The sequence below is a fragment of the Brassica napus genome, chromosome C7 (genome assembly GCF_020379485.1).
Source record: "Brassica napus cultivar Da-Ae chromosome C7, Da-Ae, whole genome shotgun sequence".
In the NCBI taxonomy this organism is placed as follows: domain Eukaryota; kingdom Viridiplantae; phylum Streptophyta; class Magnoliopsida; order Brassicales; family Brassicaceae; genus Brassica; species Brassica napus.
Genome location: NC_063450.1, coordinates 42686613 through 42700839, shown reverse-complemented (window position 1 = coordinate 42700839; position 14227 = coordinate 42686613). Strand labels below are relative to the sequence as shown.

At 38.6% G+C, this 14227-nt stretch overlaps 2 protein-coding genes across 2 annotated transcripts; one reads left to right on the top strand and one right to left on the bottom strand.

Moving 5' to 3' along the window:
* Window positions 1–25: 25 nt before the first annotated feature.
* LOC106348699 (topless-related protein 3) lies at window positions 26–6663 on the bottom strand. Its single transcript, XM_013788490.3, has 25 exons — window positions 6347–6663; window positions 5895–6074; window positions 5688–5801; window positions 5365–5523; window positions 5090–5264; window positions 4860–5001; window positions 4677–4789; window positions 4444–4582; window positions 4255–4364; window positions 4072–4141; window positions 3918–3991; window positions 3734–3829; window positions 3563–3655; window positions 3081–3208; window positions 2757–2991; window positions 2514–2684; window positions 2356–2430; window positions 2084–2218; window positions 1889–1999; window positions 1628–1807; window positions 1359–1487; window positions 1129–1224; window positions 862–1044; window positions 592–755; window positions 26–451 (listed from the first exon to the last, which is right to left on the bottom strand). The coding sequence occupies exons 1-25, from the start codon at window positions 6424–6426 to the stop codon at window positions 250–252; spliced, it is 3354 nt and encodes a 1117-aa protein (XP_013643944.2). The 5' UTR covers window positions 6427–6663; the 3' UTR covers window positions 26–249.
* Window positions 6664–7894: 1231 nt separating this feature from the next.
* On the top strand, window positions 7895–13183 carry LOC106434679 (F-box/LRR-repeat protein 3-like). Its single transcript, XM_048761924.1, has 7 exons — window positions 7895–11126; window positions 11241–11366; window positions 11434–11538; window positions 11670–12069; window positions 12145–12274; window positions 12352–12646; window positions 12746–13183. The coding sequence occupies exons 1-7, from the start codon at window positions 10506–10508 to the stop codon at window positions 12989–12991; spliced, it is 1923 nt and encodes a 640-aa protein (XP_048617881.1). The 5' UTR covers window positions 7895–10505; the 3' UTR covers window positions 12992–13183.
* Window positions 13184–14227: the final 1044 nt, after the last annotated feature.

Below are 14227 nucleotides of genomic sequence, written 5' to 3'. Positions count from 1 at the left end.
TTTTGTGACAAAAGCTTTAAAAAAATATCCTAAGAAATTTCTTCATGCCAAATAGTATTACAAACTTTATATCTTACCAATTTCAGTATCTTAACAACCTTGAAACTAAGGCTACATTTATGAAGATCTAAAAATACTGCCCTAAACCTAAATAAAAATCACAACGCTAACTAAACAACCAACATGAAGTAACAATATGGAAAGATTTGAGATTCATAACATGGATTAATATATGTCATAGAAGTTTGTTTATCTTTGTAACTGTTCTGGAGTTTGGTTGCTTGTAGTTGATGTTGAAGTGTTGATAGCTTCAGAGGGTGGAACCATACCCCACTTCCCTTCAGCCTCAGTAGGTTCTATCACCTTAACTGTCCCGTCATTCAAACCGACCGCAAACTGGTTTGGCTCTTGCGGGTGAGCTGCCACAACTAAAGGAGACAAACCTTGGTTCCTGTCACACCAAAGAGAGTTAATATAGAGAACCAATGTCATGTTTCAAAGTCTTTCCAAGTCAAATAAGAAGATTCAAGAAGGAATCCTACACTGATTTAAGTTTAAAAAAGCTAATGAAACGTTGGATAAAGCACTTACCCTTGAGGCAAGTAGGCGGATGGAGAGATACGGCATCTTAATCCAAGTGTGTCTGCGTCGAACACTCCAATGTTACCATCACGGAAAGTGGTGTAGATCAACTGGCTGTTACATGCATACACTGCTGAAGATATATGAGAAGACAACGAGTCTTGAGGATTCCACTGTGACATGAAAACAACAAAACACAAGTCACTACAAAACTCAGAACAAATAATTAAAATCTTGCATTTCCATATATGGATTTAGAGAGATGATCTCATATTATACCTGTCGGATACATTCCATCTTGGAAGCATCAAATATCGCTAGCTGTGTCTCGTGGACTGCAAGGATACGGATCTGATCCACGTGAAACTGAACACGCGTGTCTCCAATGGCGACTTTTCCTGCTGGCATTTGTATTGCAACGGATTTTCTCTTCTCCCATGTGTCAATGCTCCAAAAGCATATCTAAGAGAAGACAGAGTAAGCATCTTCATAAATCAGATAATCTAACGGGTTGAGATATTTTTAATACATGATACAGCAACACACCTGTGCATCAGCACCAGATGAAACCAAGATATTGAGGGTTGTAGAAAATGCCAAGCCAGTGATGCGTTTCTGGTGACCCTTTAGCTTTGACTTGACCTGATGAAACACAAATGGAAGTGGAGTGAGGTCGTTCATATAGTTTAAAGGCAATATCTAGCAAGGAAGAAATCAATTGTGAAGCTATAACAACCATTGACAAGTTTTAATGGTTGGCACTATCGACTACTTACCTCATCCACTCGGACATTATAGATGTGAATGGTGGAGTCCTCCATTCCAATGGCAATGATGTTGTTGTCCTGAGGATGGAACGCCAAAAATGATGATGGAGGTGGAGGTGGCATGAATGTTGTCATCACCTATAGGGCCAACAGGTTTCTTTAAATATTAGAACCACCAAAAGAGTTTTCTAGTATACTAGTAACCGAACATTTTCAGCTAGAGATTGTGGCTTTAGTACTCTTTTTAAGCTCATGTGTTCACGAAGATATATACATACCTTAAAAGTCATCATGTTGAACAACGAGACTTTTCCTCCAGCAGCCGACATGACGTAGGAGTCGTTCTTAGAGAGAGCGATGCATGGGTTGGCCTCTTCAAGGTTTACACCAGAGACATCGTTGGTCATGAGAAGACCACTGTTTGGTTGCCAATGCTGAGGAACCGCAGCAGCAGTTGCCTGCATGATAAACGGCACTTAAACAAAACCGTACACAACATGCATTGATCTCTCTCTCTAACCCTATTTTATGATGATTACCTTTCCACTAGGATTTTGCTCATTGCGAACCCACTTCCAGAGCCTCTGAATACCGTTAAAACCAAGTGCCAAGATTCCGGCGCCGGAATTCGTATACAGAAGCCGAACGACCTGATAAAGCCATGCAACAGGAGAAACATAAGCCTTGTTTTTTTTTAAATATAAAACATTTTTGGCAAAGTTAATTGAGCAAACCTTTGTGGAAGAACCAGTGGTATCAGGTAAAGTGGCCTGGCGACACTGGGCATGGTCCAATATTTCAGCTAATTGCCAAGGTTTTGGTTTGTCTGCTGAGTCATCTACTCTTGGCTTTGACGGATCACCTCCATTCTTAAGGGTTTGCCACAACAACAAAAAACATTAGCTATGAATGTAACACAAATGGAATTTAATTTCATTTTCTCAACAGTAAAATAGTGATTAATAAAAATGGCCAAGAGAAAATAACATTTAATGTATTGATTTACCAGCATTGGTGAGGGTCTAACAGGAGAGCCTAGTTCAACTTTACAGCTGACAGATGCAACAGGAGCACCAGGAACCTAACAGAGTATTAAAATGTATAAACGAGGCAGCTTGCTATGTAAATAAAGGAAATATATACCACAAAGTTGGGAAACGTTACAGCTTTAATTAAAGAAGAATCTGCTGGAGTCCTCATCTTTTCAAAAGCTGAAGTTTCCATGGCTCTCAGAGATCGGAAACCAGCTTGGTTTGCTAGGATCTTAAATCCGTTGTCTGCCGTAGTAACTGCTAGAAGGTTTCCTTCCCTGTTAAACCTCAAACGAGGAAGAGCCTGAAGTTGAAACAAGTTAGCATCCAAATCTAAAAAAGACGAAGCAAAAGGGAAAGAATCTGTGGGACTAACCGGAAGTCCACCCTCAGCATCAGTGCTAGTCAGAACATTGATGTTGTCCATATCCCAGAACTTGATTTGCGCATCTTCACCAACAGCCAGAAAGTGGTTCTTTGAGGTATCAAACTGAACCATACCTGCCAGCTTTTTCTGAAACCCAAGATAGGTCCTTTTAATTGATCCTTCGCTTTCGTTCCACTCAACTAGGGAAAAATCTCCATCTTTACTCGTTCCACAAGAGAACAATCTGAAGAAGAAAGAACTTTAACATTTTAGAAACTAGGTAAGAAGAATTGAGAATGATTTGATAGGCCGTAAGCTGGACAAAAGCCGTACCTGGTCCCATCAGCGCTGTAAAGCATTGTAGTACACCATTTACCGGGAGCATCATAGTCAACTCTGGAACCCATATTATCATAAAGCCACGCCTTTATTTTCCCATCTATGGCCGTTGAAAATATGAACTGAAATCCAAATAAGAACGTGATATATTGAATCTACTGTATGATATTATGTCATCTACTTCTAGGGTGCAAACTAGAATGCAATTTTATGGAATAAAATCTTCACGAATGCTTAATTCCATTACATTTCATTCCATATCATTCCATGAGATTTCAGAAAAAAACAACAACATTTCTTTGATAAATCTTCCACGTTAAAAAAAGTATTGAAACAAGTGGAATGCTAATTCTATTCCATTAAATTTTATTAATTATTATTCCTTTTATCCCATCTATTCCTTTTACTAGTTATTAATTACTAAGTGTTCTTGAAACAGACGATAAAACAGTATCATAGATGATAGAATACCACACCTGAATGTTCTCTTTGTGATGAGGGCAAATGGAATAAACAGGAGCTTCGTGACCTTCAAAGGTAAAATGCTTCCGACCTGAAACGTCCCATACCTGTTCCACACATCAATCAAGTTAAGACAGCTGCAGTAAAGACGTCTAACAAGGACACCCTGTGATTCATTTTATCACCTTGATTAGCTGATCATCTCCGCAAGTAACTACACACAACTGCCTGTTTGGATTAGCGAAAGCCAGGTCGTTCACAGCACCCGTATGGGCATCAACCTGTGAGTTTAAAAAAACGTGATCTAAGTTTAATGGGATATATTATTACATCGCACTGCTTATCGTACGGATCAAAACGTATGCTCACCTCAGCATGCTGGCGAAGCTCGTTAGGTCCAGAGAAAGCATACACGTGAATAAGATGTTTCGTATATGCAACCCCTGCACAAAAAAAAGACTGAGACTGAGACTGAGAGACCAGAGACCAATTAGAATCCCACAATGCATGAAACGGAACTTACCAATGAAATTTCCATCTGGACTCCATGCAACGCGGGTGACAGACATTGGTGTTTCCTTAGCTATCAAAGCCTGAATGAGTCACAAAAATGATAAGTATAAGATTCTTGCACAACCAAAAGTTGAAATCAAGACTGTTAGATCAAACACACAAACTACAAAATTTAATAGCAGTAACGACAAACCTGCAACGGAGGTGAGCAATTAGCCATATCCCATATTTTGAATGGCTTTGAAACCAGCTTCTCTCGAACAGCTAGTTCCCATAACGTGATTTCTCCGGTGGCGGATCCGACTGGTGGTAACTCAAATGGTCATCAGAAAGCCAAAGAACAAATAACAGGAATGGTTTAGAAGTTTCAAAACCACCATACCAAGAAGTAGCGTATTTTGCATAGGGTGAAAATCCATGCTCGTCACAGTGGACCCTTGATGCAACGCTAGAGCCGCCTTTAACGGCAAGTCTTCCAGCGACAATGCAGGAGCATGCTGCCTAGGTGCAGGGTATGTCACCTGCAAAATGAATAATGGTTACAACTTTTGAGAAAAAAAATGCAACAATCATACAAACAACTTTCCATAAAAATAAAAGTAAAATTTGAGTCACCTCCTCTACAGATGGGGCAGGGCGGAGACGCTTCATTAATTCATGGTCGGGATTCTGATAATCTACTACACCTGGAGTTGCTGGTGGTGTTCTTGGTCTCTTCAAGATTGACACTTTTTGGAAGAAAATTAATTAGTCAGCCTTAGAAGGAAATAAAGTGTCAAAGACCTTTCACAAACCAACCTTGATTCTGAGGCATAGGAATGGACGCAGGAGTGACAACAGCAGCTTGGACAGTAGAAGCACCAGAGGCAGCAGCAGCCATCCAACTAGCTAAAGCGCCAGCATTAGCAGCGGCAGCAACAGCAGCACCAGGAGGAAAGGGCTAACATTTAACACAGAGTTCCTCAAAATATTTATAAAGATTAAAAAAAAACATGAATAAAGCAGAGTCAAGCATTGAGGTTTCTTACACCATGAGCTCCAAGGGACGGAAAAGCTGTTGGCTTTGTCAAAGTAGTAACGGGCTGATTGACTGGTGAAGGTGCCAGAGGACCGTTCGGAACTGCGCATGTGTGGTCTGTGAATAGTGTTTTAATATCTGGGTTGGGCCTAGGATTCTTGCACAGCTGGTGCTGCCAATTAAGGCTGCAAAGGAGAACATGTACACAATAAAATCCCAAGGCATGCAAACCTAGCCAGTAACATATACTATGGACGTGAGGAGAAAAGAAAACAAGGAACTCACCTTTGATTAATCAGAGTCCGCAGTCTCGAAGATCTCAAAGTAGGGAACGTCAACTTGTCACGAAAGAGAGGATTTGCTTCGATTAGTTTCTTTAGTTCTCCTAACATTATGGTCCGAGCAGTCTTCGTGTCTCCGTATTTGGAAAGCTGCTCATTTTCCCTGCATTTGATAGAGAATCAAATTCCTGAATATTATAGATTATCACACCCTCATTCACATTCCTATTGATTATTTAAACTGGAAAAAAAAAAAGAACTTGAAACTTAAACATTTATCTTAAAAAGAAAATCTACAGAGCTTAAGTAGATAACCATATCTCGTACCTGAAGTTGTGCAAAGTCAAAAGCTGAGTAATCTCTTTGTATAGCTCCTCGTTGAAAGTGGAGAAGACTCTCAAGTCCTGCACCAATATCTCAACTGCTTTTGCCTTATCTTGCCTGCACAAAGAAACAAAAGAATGATATATCTACCACACACTCTGAAACCACCAAACAAGATAAGGCATAGCTTTGTTTTTTATATACACATACTTATCAAGAGCCTCGAGATACTTCTGCTTCCTAATCTCAAAGAAAATCTTCATGGAGTATCTGTTATCATCAAGCTTGGTGAACCCAGACAAGTATTTCTCAACTTCATCCCACTCTCCCGCAAGCACTTTCTCGTCAAAGTACTTGGTATTGAAGAAGAACCCAGACTCTTTCTCCAGCCTACAAGATTAACAACAAAGAACACTTACCAAATCAGGAAAAAACCCCTTTCCTTACCAAACATCAAAAAACCAGACACAAGTATTGTCTTGTCTGATTCAAATCCAAATTAATTTTATAATTTTAATTAATTCAAATACAACTTTTTATTACAAGAACAAATGATGTTAATTACAAAAAACTGCAGAGTTTTATATACTAATCAATCTTTTCACAGAGTAATTAAAAATAAAATCAAGCAACAATCTCACATAACTATATAATATACGAACCTGTGCACAGACTCTTTGAATTTCTCTTCCTCGAGAAACTGAAGTATGAGAAACACAAGCTCTCTGCTCAACGACGACATTCTCCGAAGCTCTGAATCTCAAATCTGACGTCAGAACCACACAAAAAGGTACACGATTACGTGCGAATCCGAGAGCTCGGTGAGAGAGAGAGAGAGAGCTCTGAAAGATCTAACCAAATCGAGAAATTTCTAGGGTTTTGAGAAAGAGCTTGAAAATGGAGAGAGGAGGAGAATAAATAAAAGGAGGAGAGAAGAGAGAAAGAGAGAAGAGAGAGAGAGAAACTTGACCTCGCTTGCTTTCTTGGACGCCTTCTTATTCCTGCAGAGAAAGGTCTTCCATTATCTTACCGACTTATCAGATATAAGAGGAGTAAGCCTCGGTGATAAGTAAGTTCGGTTATATGATAGGTCCAGTACCGTATCGCGAGATGGAGTGATAGGCGGGGTATGAGATGGAGTGGCGGATTCGAAAACAAAATTCAAATGGGGTGAATATTCTGTGCACACGTCCCTTCTGGTCCCCACGTTTCTCTTTCTTGTGATGTCGCTCTCAGCTTTCGATGCGCTCTTGTTTGTTTTTTTCTTTTCTTTTTGGCTTTTTTCATTTTCTTTCTTCTACTTACCTTTTTAAACTCCTAGAACGTGTCAGTTACTACACAGAATACAATACGATTATTTTAAGGCTATGTTTTGATTATCCTTCGTGGTGGGCCTTGAGAGTTTTGGGTAACTTTAATGGGCTACGCCTTAAGAAGCCTTGCTTATATAAGTTGGGTTGGACAGTTACGAAGAAGATAGCCTTGTTGAGTCCAGATAGCGTTGCGTTTGTGACATTCATTTTTAAAGTTGAAAAGCATTTTTTGTTCGCAGCTATCATGAGTTGATCCATACGTCTCAGTGTTTGATTGAGTTATAAGCTGAAAAAATGGACATTAAAGAGACCATAAAACAAAATTTCTCTCAATATAACACATGTTGATAAAACGGGAACATTCTAGTGAACCCAAGTGTGGAGTTTCTGTTCTTTATTGCTAATTGTTAATTCTCATTTAATAGACTTGACATAATTTGGTTTAGTTTCATTTCCTTGTAAATAAATTTCTTGAATTTGTGATCCCTTTTGCTTGCGAGGACCAGAGATCCTAAAACAGCAAATCTAAATAGACGATGACTCCAACCTTTACACATGATATGGTGATATAAATATGACCAGTAGAGAACATATGCGGTAGAATCTATACTAAACTGGAATAGTGGAACAAAAATGAACTTGTATTAACTTGCACGTATACTGTATGATAACTATTTTGAAGTTTTATATGGACCATAATATTTGAGGTGACACATGGCATAGATTCGTATTCTTTCTTTGGGAAGACAATGAACTCATCTTTGCATTTGATGTCATCATATGAACAAAATCTGCAGATTCGATGTAGGCTAACACCAATAAAATGTGATCATCATCATCATAAGTTTTCCCTGTATAAAATCCCCAAACTCTTCACATTGTTTTAAAAATCAATCAGTGTTATATCATATGAAAAGAAACTCGTCTCTCCATATCACCATGTTTGTATTACGTATATATTTCTCTACGGTTTACAGTTCCAGTTAAGGTTTACAGTTTTTTTTTTTTTTTGCTAAATTTAAGGTTTAAGGTTTTCTGTTAAGGTTTACAGTTTCGTTATATATCTTAATTATTTTAAAATCTATATCACTTGTTGATATTTTTTTTGTTTAAAGATTTTATTCAAAATCTCTCTTCTTGATTTATACGAATGTATATAAATCTGGACGTGAAGACACTTCTTTTCTATATTGTTGGTCTTGTAAGAACACCAAGTTGCATGAAACATGATTTTAATATGATAAAACATATATATTTTACGTGACTGGTATTTAAAATAGAGGATAAAGGCTTATAGGGATATAAAAATCTTGGTCCATCGGTCCTACCCAAGCCAATGGTCAACAAAATAAAGTCAACGAAGTAGAAGAACGTGAGAAGGGAGAACCTCGACAACTTGTAAATGAAGGTTAGTCTTTCACCTTTGTCGTTACCTTATTTTATTCTAGGCTCAAGTCGGGTAGCTCTTATCCTTGCCAGGTATATCACAGCCAACAAATTTACATTATATACCATCATTTAATATTGGCTTTTATCTAAAAAAACTAAAAATGTTTAAACTAATAAACTATATAGTATAGTCACTATACTTATTATAACTACACGAAAATATTCAAATTAATTGATGCGTAGATTATCATAATCCGAATTATATCCAAACAACTAGTTATATAAGAAAGGAAAAATTGGAAGATTTTCGAAATTTAAACGCATAGCCTACCATTGTGTATAAAACAACTCGAAATAAAAGAAGAAGAAGCCAAAGATAATGTACCAACTATCTTATTTTAAGCTTAAGTGTGTATTGACAGGTGGTGGAACAAATATGAGTTTTTGAACATTAGTCAAACAAAATTAAACTCATATTAGTTCTACCTCCTGCTGAAGCCCACATTAATCTGAATAAGATGTACTCACATTCACACACATAGACGAGCATATTCAATTCGTATATTCCAGTGTTATATAGCAAACATTACATGCCAGCCCGTATATATATATATATATATGTATTTTTTTCAAACATAAAGTACGCAAATTAGCATCAACGCTTATGTGACTTCACATCCAAATATATTAGTAAGGAAATTAGGTGATATAACCAAACAAAAATCCATAATTCATTATATAACCAAAATCACACATTTTCTCCTCTTCTTCTTCCTATTTTTTTCTATCCTCTTTCTACAAAACTAATTTTACTTTTTTTTGGGTTATATCACAAATAAGCCCCATATTATTATGAAATTACTATATATATTTAACAATGCACAAAAATCTTAAAAAGGTAACAATAAACTCATAATGGGTTCTGAAATTTTAGGGACTATAGATAATTTAGTAAAATTTTATATAAAACTTTTATATAAATTTTGGTATATATGTAAATCTTTTGTAAATTTCTGGGAGCTTTATCAAGACCGGCACCGAATAACCCTAAAAGTATATCACTATACTAGCATATTTTCTAAAGTATAGCTTTTTTTTTTCTTATTATCATTTGAAAAAAAAAGTATAGCTTTCTTTCAATAATCCAGTGAGGAAATCCGGATATAATAGTTTCTTCACGTATGCATGTCTATGTCTAAAACATATGTCAACTTCTGAAGAACCGTACACAAAGTACATACATGATCCATTTTCAGAATGAAACATTCAATTTAGAGCTGGAAATAGTTTCAAATACTTTTCTTGGAACTTATCAATATAAGTTAAAACATGAAAAAGCAGATATACTAATTCAAATTGTGATATTACAACCGACACGTGAAGCTTCATCGAGATGTGCTAATACGTGACGTTGGAAGCTTTCAGATTAGATTTAAATGCTTTATAAAGAGCATTCCAACTCTTGCACGTCACCGTTTGATTATAGTAGCAATTTCCCGGTCCCACTTAACCCTTCTTGAACGGTTCAGATTGGATCTACGATCCGCCACGACGATCCCGCGTGTTTCCACGTCACACTGGAAGATGCCTTCTTCGTTTATATATTTCGTTTATATGATATGGTTTGGGTTTAAACAGATAGGTACGGTCGATGCACGTTAACTGGGACCCCCCACAGAGGCTTCAGACCTAATTTAGGTACAGTCACGACTCACGTAGTTATCATCTGCTCCTGATCCTACGATTAAGAGCACCATAAGCCTCTCGGATATGGCCACGTGGTTTGTTAATACGGTTAGGGGCGCTTCCGTCATTTCTTAATCTTCTTTCTTCCCCCTCTTTATAAAACTGACATCGGAAAAATAAAATTGAAACGAGAGAGATTCGGTTTAGCTTTTTTTCCCCACCGGAAAATCCGAAAGGTGTGACTAATCTCAGAGTGATGAACCGGAAACTAAAAACCCGTAACCGAATCCCGATCCAACCGGTTTACCACTATCTACTCTATCTCCGAGCTGTCTTCCTCTTCATTCCGACTTAAAAAAGAAAGATCCGTACTTGTCTGATTCCAAACACATTCTTCTCTGTTTCTGTTTGTCTGTTTTCTGTTCTGTTGCAAATGTCGCATTCCATTTTATCCGCTTTGTCGGAAGATCTCCTGGTTCGTGTCTACGGGTTTCTGGACCCGCCGTGTCGGAAAACATGGCGACTCGTCAGCAGAGAGTTCCACCGAGTCGACTCGCTGAGCCGAACCTCGATCCGAATCCTCCGCGTCGAGTTCCTCCCCGCGCTTCTCTTCAAGTACCCGAACCTCTCCTCGCTCGACCTCTCCGTGTGCCCAAAACTCGACGACGACGCCGTTTTACGCATAGCCCTCGACGGCGCCGTTTCGACGTCGCGCCTGAAATCGCTCAACCTCAGCCGGGCCACCGCGGTTCGAGCCAGGGGACTGGAGACGCTGGCTCGTCTGTGCCGCGCTCTGGAGCGAGTCGACGTGTCTCACTGCTGGGCGTTCGGCGACAGGGAGGCGGCGGCGCTTTCCGTCGCGGCGGGGCTCAGGGAGCTGAAGATGGACAAATGCTTGAGCCTAAGCGACGTCGGATTGGCGAGGATCGTCGTCGGGTGCAGTAAACTTAACAAGATTAGCTTGAAGTGGTGTATGGAGATCTCTGATCTTGGGATTGATCTTCTCTGTAAGAAATGTAAAGACTTGAAGTCTCTCGATGTTTCGTATCTTAAGGTTCGTCTCAAAGCTTCCCTCTTTACTCTGTTTTAAGGTTTTCGATCGGCATAAAGTTGAAAACTTTATGGAAATGGATATAAAGTTTCTATCTTGGTTGTGATTTGGATTCAGATCACGAATGATTCAGTCCGCTCCATAGCTTTACTACCAAAGCTTGAGGTGTTAGATATGGTAAGCTGCCCCTTGATAGATGATGCTGGGTTACACTATCTTGAGAATGGCTCTCCTTCACTAAAGGTACTATTTTAAAGCTTTAATCATTTTTTTAAAAGATTATTATTAACTGGTACGAACTATTAAACAGGAGATTGATGTCACAAGGTGTGATCGTGTGAGTTCGTCCAGCTTAATCTCCATAGTCAAAGGCCATCCTGATCTTCAACACCTTAAAGCCAGTCACTGTATATCCGTAAGTTCATAATCCATGCCTTAAATTAAGCGCCCGCCTAATCAATAATCTCATATAAAGCGCCTAGCAATTTTTTGAACATTACTAATTGTTCAAAAAATGTTTTGATTTAATGATTTGTGATTCCACAGGAAATATCCGCGAGCTTCTTACACAACATCAAAGCTTTGAAGCATCTCAAGACTCTATGGATCGATGGAGCTCGCGTCTCTGATTCCTCTCTATTAACTTTAACCTCTAGCTGTAGAGCCTTAACAGAACTCGGTGTGAGCAGATGTTTAGATGTGACTGACATTGGGATGATGGGACTCGCACGCAACTGCTCCAACCTGAAAGCTCTTAACTTGGCGTGCTGCGGATTCGTGACGGATGCAGCCATCTCTGCTGTTGCTCAGTCTTGTCTGAACCTGGAAAGTTTACAGTTAGAGTCTTGTCATTTGATAACAGAGAAAGGTCTTCAATCGCTTGGATGTTACTCCAAGCGTCTTCAAGAACTTGATCTTACTGACTGTGATGGCGTTAATGATAGAGGTAAAGAGAAGATACATGTCAAATCAAACTCTAAATGTGTTTCTTGATCTTACAAGTTATGGTATCTTACTGCAGGGCTCGAGTATATTTCAAAATGTTCGAATCTTATAAGATTGAAACTTGGCCTCTGCGCAAATATCTCAGACAAAGGGATCTTTCATATTGGCTCCAAATGCTCGAAGCTTCTAGAACTTGATCTATACCGGTAATTAACATTCCTTGTAGAATAGTCTTTGAGCTATTCTTGATGGAAAGTTTTTTAATTAATGTTTTTGAGTGCAGATGTGCTGGTTTTGGAGATGATGGTTTAGCAGCTATATCAAGAGGTTGCAAGAGCTTGAACCGGCTCATTCTATCCTACTGCGGTGAACTAACAGACGCTGGGGCTGAGAAAATCCGCCAGCTAGAACATCTGACTCACCTTGAACTTCGAGGGATAAAGAATATAACTGGTACTGGTCTATCTGCAATTGCGCGCGGTTGCAAGAAACTGGCTTACTTGGACCTCAAGCAATGTGAGAATATCGATGACTCAGGCTTCTGGGCGCTTGCGTACTTCTCAAGAAACCTAAGACAGGTAAAAAAAGGAAGAGCATTGGTGTGCTAAACTGATTCGGTTTGGTTAATGGAAACATGTTTTGATTCTTTGCGTTTGTGTGTTTCGTTGGTTTGGCAGATAAACTTGTGCAATTGCTCTGTCTCTGATACGGCTCTATGCATGTTGATGAGCAATCTGAGTCGGGTTCAAGACGTTGACTTAGTCCACTTGAACCGTGTGACTGTGGAAGGGTTTGAGTTTGCTCTAAGAGCATGTTGCAACAGGCTCAAGAAGCTTAAACTTCTCGCACCTCTCAGATTCTTGCTCTCATCTGAATTGCTCGAGGTGCTTCATGCTCGTGGTTGCCGAATTAGATGGGACTGAAGACAAAAAAAAATACACGATCGTTTCTTGCTTTGGTAGATTGTTGTAGTCGTTATAATCAGTGGAACTTTACTAGTAACATTTTAATGTGAATCCGTATTTTGTTGTCTACACTGCTTTTGTCTTATCTTACAACATTGTTTGTGTAGAGGAACTCAGTTTTCAAAAGTTATCACCTAAATGTTTTGATGATGGGATTTTGTTTTTTTTTTTAGTTTGAGAAGTTTTGTCGTGCAAGGCTCGCAATGTCAATGGATAATAAGGGATCAAGAGTTTTAAGGCATATCACAGGGTTAAGAAAGCTAAAAGATCAATAACATGAAACATATTTATTCAAAAGGATAAATATCATACAAGTCATTCTTGTAAATAAAACTTGAAGGAAATATGATATAGAAAGCTCATAACACAATGCAAATATATACATAAGAAACACTTATATTTCTGTTTTTAGAAAACTAGAACTACGTTAAAATAATTATGAAAAACATATTATACTATTATATATATATATTTCCAAACAAAACAATGATTAATTTTTGTGCTCAAACATATAAAACATTAGAATCAAGAGATTTTAAAACAACCACAACATTTTTCTTGGGGTCAATCTATATCACAAACATCTTTCATTAGATATAATAATGGTATGCAATCTGTTTTTAACCTATATACTAATTTATATTTACATTCTTTTATATAGGATGAAATGTGCATGTAGTTGATGATATTACATGCATTTTGGACAGACAACTTTGTTAACCATAAGGACAGGAAGCCATCAAAATATCGTCTGCAGAGATCGATGATGCATATCCACATCCTCGGCGTGTTACCTATGTGACTCAGCTGAAGAAGAAAGCAGAGACCATCTACTTCTGAGATGCGAAGTGAGCAAGCAAATATGGGATCTGGTGCTTCGGAGACTAGGCTACAACTCCTCTCCTGGGCAGCGTGCAAGGACTCCACGGTTCCTCTAGCGCCTAGCCTCTCATGCTACAACCTATAACATTGGGAGAGAAAGAAAGAAACAGGCGCCTTCGTGATTGAAAATCTGTGAGTACCGGGCCTTCTAGCTCTAGTGGTAAAGGGCTTACGGCTGTGAGTACCGCCACCTGGGTTCGAATTCCGGCCATTGGAGAATTAACATTTCAGCATCGCTAGGGACATAGGACCGACACGTGGTAACACGTGACTAGTCTGGATCACTTCTGTGGGGGCAAAGATACCTCTGTA

Coding starts and splice junctions, on each gene's coding strand:
- LOC106348699 (XM_013788490.3), bottom strand. CDS start 6,426: ATGTCGTCGTTGAGCAGAGAGCTTGTGTTTCTCATACTTCAGTTTCTC. Junction 3,830..3,917: donor AGCTTCGCCAGCATGCTGAG/GTGAGCATACGT, acceptor TTAAACTCACAG/GTTGATGCCCATACGGGTGC. Junction 3,656..3,733: donor GAGATGATCAGCTAATCAAG/GTGATAAAATGA, acceptor TGTGTGGAACAG/GTATGGGACGTTTCAGGTCG.
- LOC106434679 (XM_048761924.1), top strand. CDS start 10,506: ATGTCGCATTCCATTTTATCCGCTTTGTCGGAAGATCTCCTGGTTCGT. Junction 11,367..11,433: donor ATGGCTCTCCTTCACTAAAG/GTACTATTTTAA, acceptor ACTATTAAACAG/GAGATTGATGTCACAAGGTG. Junction 11,539..11,669: donor AAGCCAGTCACTGTATATCC/GTAAGTTCATAA, acceptor GTGATTCCACAG/GAAATATCCGCGAGCTTCTT.